The sequence below is a fragment of the Gracilinanus agilis genome, chromosome 3 (genome assembly GCF_016433145.1).
Source record: "Gracilinanus agilis isolate LMUSP501 chromosome 3, AgileGrace, whole genome shotgun sequence".
Lineage (NCBI taxonomy): Eukaryota > Metazoa > Chordata > Mammalia > Didelphimorphia > Didelphidae > Gracilinanus > Gracilinanus agilis.
The window spans coordinates 667,006,557-667,024,373 of record NC_058132.1 but is presented as its reverse complement, the minus strand read 5'-3'; the positions used below and the strand labels follow the sequence as shown (position 1 = coordinate 667,024,373).

Sequence of the window (17,817 nt, the reverse complement as noted above, 5' to 3'; positions counted from 1 at the left end):
GGAGAAGCCCAAAGAAGTAGCACCCCGGATAGGAAGTTCAGGACTTTTTATAGTCCTTTTTCAAGTCACTTCCTGTCCCTTCCTCCACTTTACAGGAACCAATTGCAGTCTTTCAATTTGCTTAGCACTGCCCAAGTACAGGGCAGTGGCCTCTGAAGTTGTCACCCATTTTAGCAAGTGACTTTGGAACTCTCTTACTTACTGTTAAATAGGGGTGCTTACGGTTTTTTTTAAAATTTTAAACATTTATTAATATTCATTTTTAACATGGTTACATGATTCATGCTCCTACTTTCCCCTTCACCCCCCACTCTCCCCCCACCCATGGCCGACGCACATTTCCACTGGTTTTAACATGTGTCATCGATCAAGACTTATTTCCAAATTGTTGGTAGTTGCATTGGTGTGGTAGTTTCGAGTCTACATCCTCAATCATGTCCACCTCAACCCATGTGTTCAAGCAATTGTTTTTCTTAAATGTTTCCTCTCCTGCAGTCCTTCCTCTGGATGTGGGTAGCGTCTTTACCATAAATCCCTCAGAATTGTCCTGGGTCATTGCATTGCTGCTGGTACAGAGGTCCATTACATTCAATTTTACCACAGTATATCAGTCTCTGTGTACAATGTTCTTCTGGCTCTGCTCCTTTCGCTCTGCATCACTTCCTGGAGGTCTCTCCAGTTCACCTGGAACTTCTCCAGTTTGTTATTCCTTTTAGCACAATAGTATTCCATCACAAGCATATACCATAATTTGTTCAGCCATTCCCCAATTGAAGGGCATACCCTCCTTTTCCAGTTTTTTGCTACCACAAAAAGCACAGCTATAAATATTTTCATACAAGTCTGTTTATCTATGATCTCTTTGGGGTACAAACCCAACAATGGTATGGCTGGATCAAAGGGCAGGCATTCTTTTATCGCTCTTTGAGCATAGTTCCATATTGCCAGCCAGAATGGTTGGATCAGCTCACAACTCCACCAGCAATGCATTAATGTCCCAATTTTGCCACATCCCCTCCAACATTCATTACTCTCCCCTTCTTTCATTTTAGCCAATCTGCTAGGTGTGAGGTGATACCTCAGAGTTTTTTGATTTGCATTTCTCTAATTATTAGAGATTTAGAGCACTTTCTCATGTGCTTATTGATACTTTTGATTTCTTTACCTGAAAATTGCCTATTCATGTCTCTTGCTCATTTATCAATTGGGGAATGGCTAGATTTTTTATACAATTGATTTAACTCCTTGTATATTTGAGTAATTAGCCCCCTGTCAGAGCTTTTCGTTATAAAGATTTTTTCCCAATTTGTTGTTTCCCTTCTGATTTTGCCTACATTGTTTTTGTTTGTACAAACGCTTTTTAGTTTAATATAATCAAAACCATTTAATTTACATTTTGTAATTTTCTCTAACTCTTGCTTGGTTTTAAAATCTTTTCTTTCCCAGAGATCTGACAGGTATACTATTTTGTGTTCACTTAACTTATTTATAGTTTCCCTCTTTATATTCAAGTCATTCACCCATTCTGAATTTATCTTGGTGTAGGGTGTGAGATGTTGATCTAAACCTAATCTCTCCCATATTGTTTTCCAATTTTCCCAGCAGTTTTTGTCAAATAGTGGATTCATGTCCCAAAAGTTGGGCTCTTTGGGTTTATCATATACTATCTTGCTGATGTCATTTACCCCAAGTCTATTCCACTGATCCTCCCCTCTGTCTCTTAGCCAGTACCATATTGTTTTGATGACTGCTGCTTTATAGTATAGTTTAATATCTGGTACTGCTAGGCCCCCTTCCTTCACATTTTTTTTTTTCATTATTTCCCTTGATATTCTTGATCTTTTGTTATTCCAAATGAAATTTGTTAGTTTTTCCTAATAATATTGACTTATATTCTTGAGCCTCCCCTTTAGACCAAGCCCTTAAACCCAGCTTTATATGTTGCTCTTTATTTACAAGTCTAGACTATCATCTTCAGAACTCTGTCCAAAAACCCAAAGCTGCTTCTTCCTTGATTAATTCTCAGTCAGCTCTATCAATCCCTTGCCTCTCAGCAGTTGGATTTACATCCTACTTGAGTAGATTGAGGCCATCTTTTGTGAACTCCTCTGGCTTTCATTCCTCACACACCCCCATCGTCTGTGAGTCCATTCTTTCATCCTTGCCTCCAGACTCAGAATGAAGTGATATTTTTCTTTTTGTCAGAATTAATTCTTTTCCTGGCAACTTTCATTATCCTTCCAAGTTGTGTTCTGTCATCAATTGATCAGGAGAGAATAAAATAAAAGTCAATTCATTAAATGCTTATTTGCTGGGTATACAAGTATAAAAGTGAAACATTCCTTGCCCTCAAGGTGCTTATACTCTAACTGAGGAGACAACACAAATAGGAAATTTCAGCTGCAGGGCTGTTGGAAAGATCTGGAAGGTGCCAAAGGGGCTATCGAAGGGCAAGTGGCAAAGCTCAAGGGTCTATGCTGCTCAGATGCTAGGATATAGGGGTCTAGAGGTCATAGTGGCAGGGCATTTGAGTTAAGGCCCAGAGTATTTGGGGATGTAGTGGCAGGGTACCTGGTAAGACCTGATAGTTGTCTATATCACTAGTAGTTGATGACTCCCAGCTTACCCAAATGATACTTGGACACCCCAAAACTCTTCTCCTTTATTCAATGACACTGGCCTCCTGGATGTTGCACAAAGAAGTCACTTTATCTCTTGCCTCCGGACATTTTCTCTGGCTCTCCTCCATGCCTAAAATGCTCTCCCTCCTCATCTTTATCTTCTGACCTCTCTAGCTTCCTTAAAATCTCAACTAAAACCCTGCCTTAGACAGCTAGGTGTTGAAGCAGAACCAGTGCTGGGTCTGAAGTCAGACAGATTCATTTGAGTTCAAATTTGACCTCAGAAACTAACTGTGTGACCCTGGGCAAGTCACTTAACCCCCACTGCCTAGCCCTGACTATTCTTCTGCCTTGGAACCAATACACAGTATTGATTCTAAGATGAAAGGTAAGGGTTTGTTGTTGTTGCTTTTAAGAATGCTCTAAAGTTAGGTTATTTAGATTTTAACCAAGCACTTAAAAAATATTTTTTATTCTCTTTGCCAGACAATTGTTGGATGGGTTTGGTAATAGTTGAATGACTGAACTGAAAGAGTATGCTCATTAATGGTTCCATATTAAATTACTTCTATTTAAAATTTTCCACTACCTCGAATAAAGACAGCTGACATTCTTCTCAAATCAGTAGGTAACACAAAACCAACAGGGAGATCTGAGACACTGACTAGAGTAATGATGCACAAAGAATATTGAAAAGTTAGCATATTGGGCCGGACATGACAGACAAAAACACCAGTTGGCTCTTCTTGGCTCAATCCATTGGGCTTTCCTTTGGTCTCATTGTCCTATACCCTTCTAGAGTATTTGACACTATTTGTACCTTCTAGCTTCTTGTAGACTGCTCTGCCCTAATTCTGTTAGTTTTCTAGTTAAGTTCAACTAATAGATTCCCTGATCTCATCCTGCCCTCTTTTATTCATTTCTAGAGACTGGTCATCTTCCCATTGAATTATAAACTCAGTAAAGAAATTACTGTATTCCCTTCATCTCTTCCTATCTTCTTCCTTCCTTTCCTTCTGTACTGTATTACACAACCTCCTATTATTTTTTTTCTGTTTGGAATTTTGTTTCACTTCACAGTATTTGTAGTCTTGAGAGCTTGTAAATGCCAAAATTACAAGGTAAGGATACTGCATTATTTTCAGAGAGATTAATAGTTTATTTCATTTAACTTCAATATACATTTCTTATATTTGGAGTCAATGATGTCTTGTAAAAAGATATTTCTTGGTGTTTCTAACAATCTCATTTGCAAAATAAATTGATTTAAAGTGTTTGGTATCCTCTAGATATATCTATATTAATGTAGTTTGTAAGGAAATAATAACATTTTCTTTGCCTCAAGGGATTAATAGTAATATTCATTGCACAGCATGAGATGTACTCATGGCTTTTGTTGAAATGTTTTACTTTTTAAGATCTATAAAGGTAGCAGTATTTTCCAATACTTAATATTGTTCAATAAAAACAACCACAACCTAGTTTTGTTGACTTAACTAACTTATTCATTGTCCTTACGGGTATGAGAAACCTGCATCCAAATGAAATTGTTGGTTGTTTTGAGGTTGGCAGCTACACTTTCACACAGATGAAATTGTTTTTATAAAAAGGGTAAAGCATATGACTTTGTAAACAAAATGCAAAACAGAATCTATCTTGCTTATTAGTAAGCATAGTTCTCTTGAAATTATGCATTGTATTTGGTAGAATATATTAAAAGCATCAAATTGATTTCAACTGCAGCATTCTTATGTCATTGTTCAGTTCACTAAATATTTATTAAGTTCCTAATATATGTTTGGTTCTGAAGGATATAAAGATAAATAGAATGCTACCTAAATAGTCAATTCTGTTATAACAATATATCTACCCTTAAATATAAACTCTGCAAAATCACAAAATTAAAAAACACAGGGCTAATGGGAAAAATGAGGTCAGGGACAAAATGCCCAAGAACTTAAATCAGTGACATGTTAAAAAAAAAAAAGATAGGAACATAGTCAAAATGGCAATACAGTTTTATTAATGTTTAAGAGATATATGTTATTTTAAAAAGTGCAGTATTGGTAGTCTCAGACTGCTTCTCTCTGCACCCTGGTTCCAACGGGACCCACACTGGCAAAGCTTCACATTACTTGAGCAGGCCTCAACTGAAGACCCTAAGCCATGGCAACAGATAGGAAGGTACTTGGTGAAGGATAGCCCTCCTCTGCCCACAGCTACTTACTGCATCAGAAGATACACTGCAAAGATGGTACTTTAACTTGAAAAAAGACCAAAAGCTTGCTCTTGAAAATAGAGGTTGGAAGAAATATAGCTTATGAGTTATTGTTGAAGTAATACAGTTTTCAACATTCTTGATATTTCTTGATAATGAAATTATGCATAAGCAAACAGGAAATTTGTGTTATGCTTTTTCATTGTTCCCTAATCAGCCACAGAACAATTTCACATTTTCAAAATAGATATTATAACAGAACTAATTTAACTACAATTCAAAATGAAATATAAAAAATTCTTTTTAGAGAAATAACAAATACTGTGATAGAGAACCAAGAAGGGAGTGAAGTTATCTTTCTCATTTACCAGGCTTTTTTGTAAACTAAGATAATGGATTGTTTTGCATTGTACTTCTCTTTTTCTTTACATTGAAAAGCCAAAAAGCAATGCCACAGGAGCAGTTAGGAGGTGAAAGAAGGCAGGAATATCATAGTATTTTTATCCTTTAGTTTAGATCTGTTAAAAAGAGCACTCCATCAAATATTTGGTCAGCAGAGCTATACCAATGGTCCCCAGATACTTCCCAGACTCAATGAGTTATTTAAGTCCAACCTAGGTAGAAGGTAATTTCCCATGAAACAAGGAAAAGTATTAGTTCTACTAAAAGATTTTCCTCTCTGCAGTATGTCAGAAAATATAATTTTTTAACAGAAGTATAGAATACTTGCTGAACATGTTGGTTTTAAATTAAAGGGCAGGGGGCAGCTCAGTGGATTGAGAGCCAGGCCTAGAGACGGGAGGTCCTAGGTTCAAATCCGGCCTCAGACACTTCCCAGCTGTGTGACCCTGGGCAAGTCACTTGACCCCCATTGCCCACCCTTACCACTCTTCCACCAAGGAGCCAATACACAGAAGTTAAGGGTTTAAAATTAAATTAATTAATTAATTAGTTAGTTAATTAAAGGGCAGACTTAAAGCTTTACTAGTTAAAGGCTTATTTCTAATTCATGGTGGTTCTCTAATGAAAATTTTGGGTAGGTAGGATGTTGGTTGAGGGCCCTGTTGATAACTTAAGTGTATTGGCAAGAATTGTTTTTAATTGAATTATGATTACAGCAAAGTGATTACTGTAGAATTAAGATGCAGATAGATCACATATGATTTCTTCTTAAATAAATTGGCATTACTAATGACTTTACACTTTTATTACAGCTAGAACGAGTAAATCTGTCAGCAGCTCAGACATTGAGAGCAGCTTTCATCAAGGTGAGAAGCTCATATTATATTAGAATGATTAAAATAAGTTATTTATGAGTTAAAGCCATTGCATAATCATATCTGACTTTCTTTTAATGAAAAACCTTCAAAGGGGGAGGGATACAGAAGGTAAAAAACAAGGTTAAAGCTTTTCTCTCCATTAGTCTTTTATTATCTTTATTGTGTGTTACCTATTTCTTTAGGTGTTGATTTCTTTTAAATATTTTTCCCTTTAACTATTTTTGGTGTATAAGTGATTATTATCATAATTTCAATCGAAACAACTTCTTTGTAGAATTATATTTCAAAGAACAATGGTCCTTGACAGTGTTTACTAAAAAGCAATGGTTTGTTAAACTCTAAAACTGTGTTTTATTTGGGAAAGATCATTGTTTCATTAGCTTAAGGACACCTTCAGGGTTTGTAGTGAAGAAGCATGAAATCTTTTGCATTTAATAGGTAAAACACAAACAGATACCCAGACTTATTAAAACATGTCAGTTGTGGATATATTTCTTAATATTGGCACTTTGCCAAAAACATATACCTAGAAACTCTGGATTTTTCTATTTTTAAATTTATATTCAGCATTAGTTTTTGTTACACTTTTCAGTTTATTCACATTTTGCATTTCTGTTACAAACATTTCCAGATCACTCCTGCTTTATGTCAGGTCTCTTGTAACTAAGTAAAACAATTAAATAAAACCAGTAATATAGTGATCTCATCTGGAAGTTCATGCAAAATTTCACAATCTGTAACAACCACATACATTCTCTATTTAAAAACATTTTTCCCTCCCTCTCACAACTAAAAAAAAAAGAAAAAAATTTATCAAATATGTATAATTAAGCAAAACAAATTTCTCCAGTGGCCATACATAAAACTACATGTCTTATTCTGCACTCTGAATCCATCACCTTTATCAAGAAGTGGATAGTACATTTCCTTATTATTTCTCTGGAATCCATCTTTCTCATAGCTTTCAACATTGGTTGTTTCATTATTGTTGTCACTGTATAAATAATTATGGCTGTACTCAGTTAATTCTTCATTAATTTATAAAAATCTTCAAAATTGTTCATTTTTATTATATTGAAATTATTGTTTAAATTGTTCTCCTAGTTCTGCTCACTTCAGTCTGCATCAATTCAGACAAGCCTTTTCATCTCTTTTTTGAAATGATCATTTTCCTCTTCGATTACAGCAGATTAGCACTCTAGCTCATTCATATCCCACAATTTATTCTGCCATTCCTCAGTTGTAATGTGTCAAAGATTAAAATTATATTCAAATTTTAGTTTGAATTCCGACGTTTCATACTTCACTAGTAACTATAAATTGATATGGATAGATCTTCATTTACATAATGGTATATCAAATTAAGTTCTTTATATTACTCTGATTATCAAATAGTTCACCTATGTCTTTCAACAAAGTCCATTTAAATTAAATATAATGTTTTAAAATACTATTCTTTTAATATATTTAACATGCCAGAAGGCAAAGATGCAATTTTAAGGCGTCATTAAGTCATACAAATTTTTAGATCTTAGAAAGGATCATAGAAACCAATCAGAGATGCCCATGGTTTGGAGGATGGCTAAACAAATTGTGGTACATAAATAGAATGGAATATTTTTGTGCTATAAGAAATGATGAATGTGATGAATACAAAAAAGCATGATAAGAGGTACACGAAATGATGTAATGAAATCAGTGGAGCCAAGAAAACAATTTACACAACAGCTACAACATCATCAATGGAAAGAACAGCCACACATAAAGAAGTGAAACGTGAATGTAGCAAAGTTATAAAGGTTGAGCATGATTCAAGAAGAGATAGGAAAAGATACCACCAGCCCCTCACACCTTCATGGAGTTGGGAAGGCCACAACTGTTACATGTTTCAAGACTTTTTCAACATATTGATTGACTATGATAATTTGTTTTTCCTTTTTGTTATTTAGAAAGGGATTTAAAAATGCTAGCATGGTTCTTGGGGGGGGGGGGGGGGATACTGGGAAAAATTATGATGGTATAAAAAAGACATCAAGAAAAAGTTATTTTTTAAATATTAAACATATTGCTTCATTATTGCAAGAAAGCAACATAGTATACAGTAATATCTCAGAATGGTGTTTTTCTGCTTTGGGTAGTGAACTATCACTTTTGGATAGCATATTTTCTCTACTGAAGGCCACGACCTTACCTGTGATTTTTTTTTTAAACTTGCATGCCTAGCCCTTTATTTCATATGCATTATAAATTTAGAACTAAAAAATGGTCTTAGAAATCATTTTGACCAGAGATTCCTAACCTGGGATCCATTCATTTTTAAATAATATTTTGATAACTATTTCGATATAAGTGGTTTCCTTTGTAATTCTGGTATTTTATGTATTTAAAAATTTGATTCTGAAAATGGACCCTAGTACCAGGCTGATTTCCCAAGGGATCCAGGACACAAAAAAGGTTTAGAGCTTTTGATCTAGAGACACATTTTAGATGAGGAACCTTCTACCCAGAGAAATTAAGTGATTTATGGCAGTTTATTTCCTCTTAGATATTTTACCTATGAATGGAGTCACTGTTGCCTGGTGCTTAAAGAAAGATATACCAGAATCTTGGCTACTTCAACCTATCCACTAGATGTTACCTAAATGTGGGAAGTGCAATGGTGGATATGGCATTCTTTTGCTATTATGTCACTGTTGAGTAACTGGGTTTTCATGAAACTATTAGGTAGTATTAGCTATAAGAGGAAAATAAGACTATAATCTAAAAAGTAACCTATTACAGTGGTGTCTTGTGAATGTAATGATTCTTTGTAGCTGAATGAATTTGGTAGTAGGAAAAAGCCTTGACCTATATTTCATAGAATCTTATCTCTTTTTTGGAGGTGGGGAGGAGACCAGACCTATGATTTCAGGGAATTACCAGTAAGGAGGTTTCTCCCAATGTAGATAGACATTTGCTTTTTAGCTTAAAATCTTAACCTGTTGTTGGGATACTAAGAAATTAAATGGGTAGCTTAGAATCACCACACCAGTTTTCATGCAGCCCCTGAATGTGGGTCTTCCCAGCTACAGCCTGTAAGCTCTGTGCTCTGACCTGCCCCTCACTGTCTTCATAATCCTAGCCCAGGTTTATATAGAACACTAAGGCTTACAAAGGGTCTAACAAATATCTCATGCGAGTCTCCCAAAGCTTTGTAAAATAGGTACTGTCATCAGAGGAGGAAACGAGGACTCTGGAAAGTTATAGCTCCACTAAGGTTACACACCTAATAAGTCTATGAAATGGGATTTAAGCCCAGGGTTCCTTTTTTTGTGGGAGAAAACCTTATGGGCCATCTAGTTCAACTTGCACATTTAATCCATGAGTAATATAAAGCTTAAAAATATGAAATAGTTTACCATTGGAACACAGCTAGGAAGTATTTACAGTCATCTGATTGTCATGTCTCAAAAAGTGTTAGTACAGTTTTAATCTTTAATAGTTCTAAAGCTACCCTAAGACTTTTGGTGGGATAGCTTCAATATGAAGCGAGAGATAATTGTTTAGGAGTATGTCAGTATACATTCTGTGGTCAATAGAATCCAGTGGAGCCCACTTTTCTGTTGCTTATCATCTATCAAAATAAGTTAGCAAAAGCAGTAGCATTTGACAGCTGTTCATTTCTTGATTGAAACAGATATATAAAATGGGCTTTTCTTATTTCAGTCCACAACCTTGAAGAGTGTCTTTTCTGCAATCTCATAAAAAATTAAGATGTCAAAATGCTATAGGTGCAGGAGGAAATTATGTTCTTGATGACATCAGAACTAAATTGAAGAGGTTAAAGTATACTTGACACAAATGGAAGCAAGAAAAATTACCTTCTGATTAATATCATAAATTTGTGTCTTTCTTGGCCCCTTAATACAAAGATAAGGACATGATCAGTGAGAAGTATTAAATTGGCAGACATCCATGGAAGAAATAGTAAACCTAAGGTGTGACTTCTAAAATAAAAGAACAAAAAATATTATAGAGGAAAGAGGTAGTAGCAAATTTGGATTATATTAGAAGTTTTTACAGTTACATTTGAAATTGCTGGAAGATTTTGTTGCCTTTGGAGGATAAAGAGTAGCATAACCTAAAAGTCTTCAATGAACCATTTTCAGGCAGGTAGTCAGAGATTATAATGATGATCTGAAGGGCAAAAGCAATATGAAAAATAGAAATTAACTCTAGGAAATAATTAAGGATTATATTGCTCCAACAAAACCTATAGGAAATATCCTGTTTGTTTTCTTAAGTTATTAAATAGTAGATGTTGAAATATTGGTAAAGCTGTGGAGATCAATGCCAGCATGATCCTTAGTCCAAAATATGGTTCTTTTCTTTCAAGTACAAAATGGGTGAGCAACTGTATTGAAAAGTTGCACTGCTTTAGAAGCAATGGTAAGACCCCCCAAAAATACTGCCTTCATGAAAAAAGGGCTACACGTGAGTCTTCTGGTTATCTGTGGGGCTTCAGAAAGCCCAACCGTGCACACAAATTGCACATAAAGCCAAAGCTGGCTTCAAAATGTTCATTTGTTTTCTCTGTTTCAATTTTAACTTTCTCCTTGATATAGGCTGAAAAAGAAAACCCAGGTCTCACCCAGGACATCATTATGAAAATTCTGGAGAAAAAAAGTGTAGAAGTTAACTTCACAGAGTCCCTTCTTCGTATGGCAGCTGATGATGTAGAAGGTATCAGAAATTAGAACCTGTGTTGATCATTTTGTTCCTTGCAGTTGCTGGGTAACATTTCCCTAAGAGAAATGAATCTTGAAGAAATGCAATTCTTTGGAAAAGAAGCTACGTGGAATAAAAAACTTACATTTTTTATTTGAGATATTTACCATATTAATGCTTTTTCAATAACTAAGTTATTAGCAAAATTCACTAAAAGATAAACTACATAGATTTTTGTTAGAGTTTAGCTATTTAAATAGAACAGTTAAATTCTGATCCTGCCCTCAATGCTAGAGGATTTCAATATAGATATTGACTCTCAAATAACCTTAATTGTTCATCTCCCCAGCCTACTCATTTCCCATGACCTACTCCTCCATCCCACCTCATCCACCTACAAAGATGGTTTTATGCACTACCTCTTTGTTCAAGAACTCTTAATTCCCTTTTCTAATCATAATCTATTGGCTTTCTATCTCTCCTACTTTCTCTTATGAAATTCCATTCTGTATCTACAGTGTTAGCCAGTATCTCGGCCTCCTGCAGTTATCTCCCATATTAGTATCTCTAGAGTACACAGTCTCTCATTTTTTTCTCTGTCTTGACCCTGTTGTAAATCAGTTCAACTCTATAATGTTCTCTCAAGTCCCTGGCCCCCTTGAATATTATGTCGTACCCTGTCAAATTTCATCCTTGGATCATTCCCACCATCCACTGTCATAGAATACAATGTGTGGGTGTATTTTATGGTCTTTAAAAAACAAAATAACATAATTATCAATGATTGTGACAAATATGAAATTTCATTTGAGCATTCTTAAAAAGTTATCTTCCATTATAAAATTCACTATCCAAAACCTTTAGCCAGGAATATATTGGTCAATTGGCAGTGAAAAGAGGACTAATACTAAAATGACCCCTTTATGGGTCCAGTCCAACACTCTGCTTCAGTTGGCATCTTTATGTTCAGCCAGGCCTGTCTCCTACAGTTCTATTTTGGGGAATCAGCATTGAGGTAGAGTTCATAAATGAGAAATTCTGACCTGGAATTTATAGTAGTTACAGCATAGACTTCCAGCATTTTTTTAATTTAGCCACTGAAACATTGATGAAAAGTTTAGTAGTAATTGCTAATTAAATTCTTGATCTCTCTTATTTGTAGTTTAAATATGTATTTTTATCTTTTAACTAAAATTCTTTAGATTATAAGGCCCCTGGGTATCTCCTTTTATATATTTTACATGTAATGGCTACCTAAAGAAGCCATATATGAGCCACCTTTTATGTGTAGAGTATTATTGTTAGTACTGAGATACAGAGGCAGAGTTCCTGCCTTTGTGGAGGAGCAAATATGCTGATGTGATATGATGCTTATACAAATCATCTAATAAAATAATATATAAGTGCTTCTGATTATTGTGTAGTCAGCAAAGACTTTGAGATGTGGTAGCAATAGAGCTATGGTTTGTGAAAGATAACTTGAGCTTCTTTAGACATAGAAACGAGGGAGGCAACATTACAGGCATCAGTGTTAAAGGACACAAGCCAGCACTAAGGCACGATATCATCTTACTATGCAGGTGATGATAAATAGTTCAGTGTGATAAAAGGGTCATACTAACTGACCAATATATTAAGCCTGGTTGTAGCAGGTCTTAAATGTGGCATTGATTGAATATTTTTGTGCAGAGGTATGTCATGAATAGATTTGTCCATTTAGAAGACTAATCTGGTATCGGTTTAAAGGAGAATTTTAAGGGTGGTTGGGGTGGAAGACAGTAGAGCAATAGATTAAAATGCAAGAAAATTATTTGGTTTAAATAAATGGGGGAGGGGAGTCATTAAAAATCCTGAAGAAGATAACTTCTTAAAAGTCAGAATTGGCCAAATAGTAAAGGAGCTACAAAACCTCAATGAAGAAAATAACTTTTTAAAAATTGGAATGAATTGGACAAGTGGATGCCAATGACTTCATAATAAAGCATCAAGAAACAAAAGCCAAAATGATAAAAAAAAAAGTAAATATGAAATATTTCATAGGAAAAAGAACTGATTTAGAAAATTGGCAATTTAAGAATTATTGATCTTTCTGATAGTCTTTAACAAAAAAAAAAAAGCCTTGACATATTTCAAGAAAGTACAAAAGAAAACTGCTCAGATAACTTAGAAACAGAGGACAAAATAAAAATTGAAACTACAGGTCATCTTCTTAAAGGAAGTTCCCAAAATCATACTTCCGAGAATATTATAGTTAAAATCTAGAACTTACAGGTTAGTCAAGGAAGAATATTCCAACAAGCCAGAAAGAATGAACTCAGAATCTATGGAGCAACAGTCAGATCACACAAGACTTAGCATCTACCTTGATATAGAAGCAGGTGGTTTGGAATAAGATATTCTGGAAAGCAGAGGAGCCAAGATGACAACCAATAATAAATCTGCCAGCCAAACAGTATAATCCTATAGGAGGTAAATGAATATTGAATGAAATAGAGAAGTTTAAGAAATCTTAATGAAAAGACCAAGGCTGAATAGAAAATTTGACAGGCAATTACAAATCTCAGGAGAAATATAACAGTGTAAACGTGAGTGAGAAATCCTAAGGGAGATTAAACTATTAACATTATATGTGAAGATGATATATGTAACTACTAAGAACTTTATCACTATTAGGACTCTTAGAAGGAGTCTACATAGAGGATATGAAGGTGAGTATATTGTTGGGATGATCTCAGAAGAAATGGAAGGGTAAGAAAAAGAGATGTACCAGGAAAAGAGAAAACGGGAAGAAGGAGCTAAATTATCTCACATAAAAGAAGTACAAAAAGAAGACATTTTTACAGCAAGAGGAAAAATTAGGGCAGGAAGTAGACAACTCTTGAACCTCACTTTCATCTGAACTGCTTAAAGGAAAGAAGAAAATATGTATGTGTACACACACTCTACCCCGAGTACAGAAAATTCATTTTATCAAACAGGAAGGAAAAAGTGATAAGAAAAAGTCGGTCAAGGAATTGATAAGAGTAAGGGTAGATTAAGGAAGGCAGGGGTCAGAAGCAAAAACAAACTTTTCAGGAGGGGAACGGGAATAAAAAGGACAATAAATAAAAGATAACAGGATAGGGGAAATCTGCAACACTCCTAAGTAAATGTAAAGGGGATGAACTTTCCTATAAAGTGGAAGCAGGTAGCAGAATTGTTTAAAAAGTAGAATCCAACAATCTTGTTTATGAGAGAGACACTTGAAACAGAGTTGAAGAAGGGATGGAACAGAATTGAGAAAAAGCAGAGTTGTCAGTCAGAAGGATCAAGAGGCCAAATGCATAAGGGAGTCGATATAAAAGTGAGGGAGGGACTCGAGCAGTTCCCAAGGCATGCTGCAGAGCAGTGATCATCAACACAATTGGATACTGGTCAAGAGAGCAATTGGTCAGTGAAATAAACCGGATACCCAGGATACAAAAGCAAATGAACACAGTAGGCACAGGTTTAAGAGAGCCCCAGTGATTCAAGCTTTGGGAGCAAGAACTCAGTACAGTGCAAAAACAACTTGGATAGCTGGCGAGTAGTCTGGCAGAAACTAGGCACAGACCAGCATCTCATACCATATAATAGGCTCTGATCAAAATGTTAAAGGCTTAAGACATATAATGTCATATAAGCAAATTAGAAGAGCATGTAAGAAATTATTTGTGAGCCATGTGGATTTGGAAGAGTTCCTAGTTCATGACCAAACAAGAGAGACATTCACAGAGCTGAAATATATAATTTTGATTACATGAAATTTAAAAGCTTTTGCACAAACAAAACCAATGCAACAAAAATTAGAAAAAATTAAAGAAATACTGGGGAAGTAAATTTCTTTGACAAAAATTTCATTTCTCAAATATATAGGGAATTGAGCCAAATTTACAAAATGGCCCTTTCCCAATTTGATAAATGGTCAAAGAATATCAGTGGACAGTTTTCTGAACAAGAAATTAAAATCTTAAATAATTACATGAAAAAATAAAATATTCTAAATCACTAATATTTAGACAATGGCAGATAAAAACAACTCTGAAGTACCATTTCACATTCATCTGATTAACTAATATAACAGAAAAGGAGAATGACAAATACTAGAGAGGATATGAGAAAACTGGTATACTAATACACTTTTGGTGAACATTCTGAAGAACAATTTGAAACTGTCCAAAGGGCTATAAAAATCTACCTACCCCCTGATCCAGTAAAATCTCTTCTAGGTCTGTAACCTAGAGAAAGGAAAAAAAAAAAAACTCATGTATTTAAATATACATAGCAGCTTTTTGTGTGTGTGTGTGTGTGTGTGTGTGGTGGCAAGGAATTGGAAACTGCGACATCCAAAAATTAGGGAATAGCTGAACAAATTATGATATATAAATGTAATAGAATATTATTGTATTGTAGTAAATGATGAAGGAATGGTTTCAGAAAAACCAGAGAAGAACTGATGAACTCTGTTTGCCAATTGAACATATTTTTTTCTCTTGCTTTTTCCCCCCCCAAAGCATGGCTTGTGTGGAAATATGTTTTGCATGACTTCATACGTATAGTGGATATTGTGTTGCCTTCTCAATAGATGGAAGTGCGGATAGAGAAAGGAAGAGAATTTGGAACCAAAGATAAAAATCTTTATTTATAAATATATACATATATACATATATGTGTTTGTATATGTATGTCTTCCACATTGGAAGAATAAGAAAGAAAAAGGCAGCCATATATATTTTATTCAAGTGCCACTATATGTAAGGAAGGTATTGTACTTGATCTTGAGAATACAGATAAAAACCAGACCATTCCTGCCCCCTAGGAACTTACATTCTTCAAGAGATGATGTCTCTCAAAGAAAATGACATCGGTTTGAGTACAAAGATAATTAATAACTGGAGAAATTGGGGGAATCTTCACTGACAGCATCCAACTCCCACATTTAAAACTTCAGTGTTTACTTTTTATAAAATTTAAGATAAGACAATAGTATTATTTTGTCATATTGATAAATAAGTTTATTAACTTCACCTGCAGGTTTTAGGAAAAAAAAATTGACAAATGTTGCAGAAAGGCCAAGAAGAATGAGAACTAAGAAAATTCCATCAAGGTTTTGGTTAGTGCCTTGTAAAGGCAAATGGTTTCAATAGAATTGCAGGGACAAGAACTGAACGGTTTTTCGAGAAATTTAGTGGTGAAAAAAAAAAGTATTTAAGCATTTTGTAGACCATCTGCATAAGTGAGAGATAAATGTGCAGTTGAGTATTGAAGACGGGTAAGTTGTTTAAAGCAGGCATTTCAGAAAATGATGGGAAAGGATTGTCTCAAAATAGGGAAGGCATAGCTAAAACCATAGGATCATATCTTTCTAGTGCGTTGAATCATGACTTTCTTTAATTATGCTTAAAAACTAGACCAGGACAAAGGATACTAGTGTTCTTTTCCTTGGATTTGGGATCAACAGCAGAAAACAAGGAAGGTGAGGGGTTTTTGCCATATGGCAGCTTGTAGGTTAAGAAGGTGGCAAGCTATAAAATCAAGACCAGCCCTAAGGACAGGTGACAGCAGAGGTGTAATAAGGAGGCTGAGCAGAGATATATAGTGTTTGAGGGAGGGACAGGAGCATGATGAACAAGAGAGGTAGAAGGTTAACAAGTTGTATTCGCAGATGATGGGATGTCCAGTGGGGGGCCTGAAGTTTGCTGTGAAGATGAAGATCAGGAGTTCATTCTGCTGGAATAAGTATGCTTCAGGAGTTAGGAGAAATAAGACGGGATTAAGTGATTGGATTGAATTTTTGATATGCCTTTGAATCCAGATGGAAGGAGCTTCTTTAAAAGCCCAGATACTATGCATCTCTGTGTGCACATATGCCAGATTTTCTCACTGACCACAGGGTTTGGCTTTCTATCCATTATAAAACAGAAAATAAAATCTAACTTGACTTGTTTTTTTAAAAAATAGTTTCAATTAATAAAAATCTACTTTCTAGTGGGTAGAATCACAACATTATTTAATGCTGCTCAGCAGCCCCAGAACAGGAGGGAGGAAATCGGATAGTGGTGAAATTCACTCCTCCACTGGGGGAGGGGCAGAATTCTGGTAATTATTCCTGCAAAGGCAAGACATATTCATTCCCACATTGGCCATTCTGAACAATGTATGTCTCATTTTGCATTCAGCGTCTCTCACCTCTGTGAAGAAGTGGCTAGCATGCTTCGTTAGTCTTCTGGACTCCTGGTTGGTTACTGCATTGACCTTTATGTCTTTGAAAGGATTTTTGTTTGTTTTTTTTGCTTTTTAACTTTGCAGTGTTGTGGTTGTTACCATGTTTTCCCTTCACTGCCTTCTGGTTATCTTTTGCCTTTAAGATTTTGCTTGTTAGTCAGCACAACTTTTAAGCCAGAGAACATAAATTAGACCTGCAGGTACCTGATATTTTATTAATGTTTATTTTGTCAGAATATATGATTGAGAGACCAGAGCCTGAATTCCAGGATTTGAATGAAAAAGCACGAGCTCTTAAACAGATTCTCAGTAAGATCCCTGATGAGATCAATGACCGAGTAAGGTTCCTCCAGACAATCAAGTAAGTGTTTTGTTTGCATTTCATTGGAGCAACGAGTCTCTGAATATTTTCATTTTATTACATGTTAAAAATTGATCATCTTTAAAGATAATTGTCAGACTATTGTTTTATTTCCAAACTACTGTATTTATCTCCAAGTTTGTCGAATGCCCAATTTAAAACCATCCACATGAATTATGACACATGTATAACAGAACCAGAAGCCAAGTGTATGAGTAATGTGTGAGAGATGGGGGACATTTAGTCTAACAAGGAACTTCAAAATAGTTCCTCAGGGGCCAGGAGATCACATGGAAACAGGGCATAGAGCAGAAGAGGGGATTCATGATGCCTTTTTGGATGCCTCCTGTGCATGCAGGGGAAAGGAACCAATAAAAAAAATCTCAT

General features: G+C 35.2%; 1 protein-coding gene across 1 annotated transcript in view; it reads left to right on the top strand.

Moving 5' to 3' along the window:
• The window catches only part of PDCD10 (programmed cell death 10), a 52,413-nt gene that overhangs the window by 27,010 nt on the left and 7,586 nt on the right, over positions 1 to 17,817 (top strand). The window contains exons 3-5 of the mRNA XM_044670929.1: positions 6,054 to 6,107; positions 10,724 to 10,841; positions 17,304 to 17,430. Of these exons, the coding sequence (XP_044526864.1) occupies positions 6,054 to 6,107; positions 10,724 to 10,841; positions 17,304 to 17,430 (299 nt within the window). The remainder of the gene's footprint in view (positions 1 to 6,053; positions 6,108 to 10,723; positions 10,842 to 17,303; positions 17,431 to 17,817) is intronic.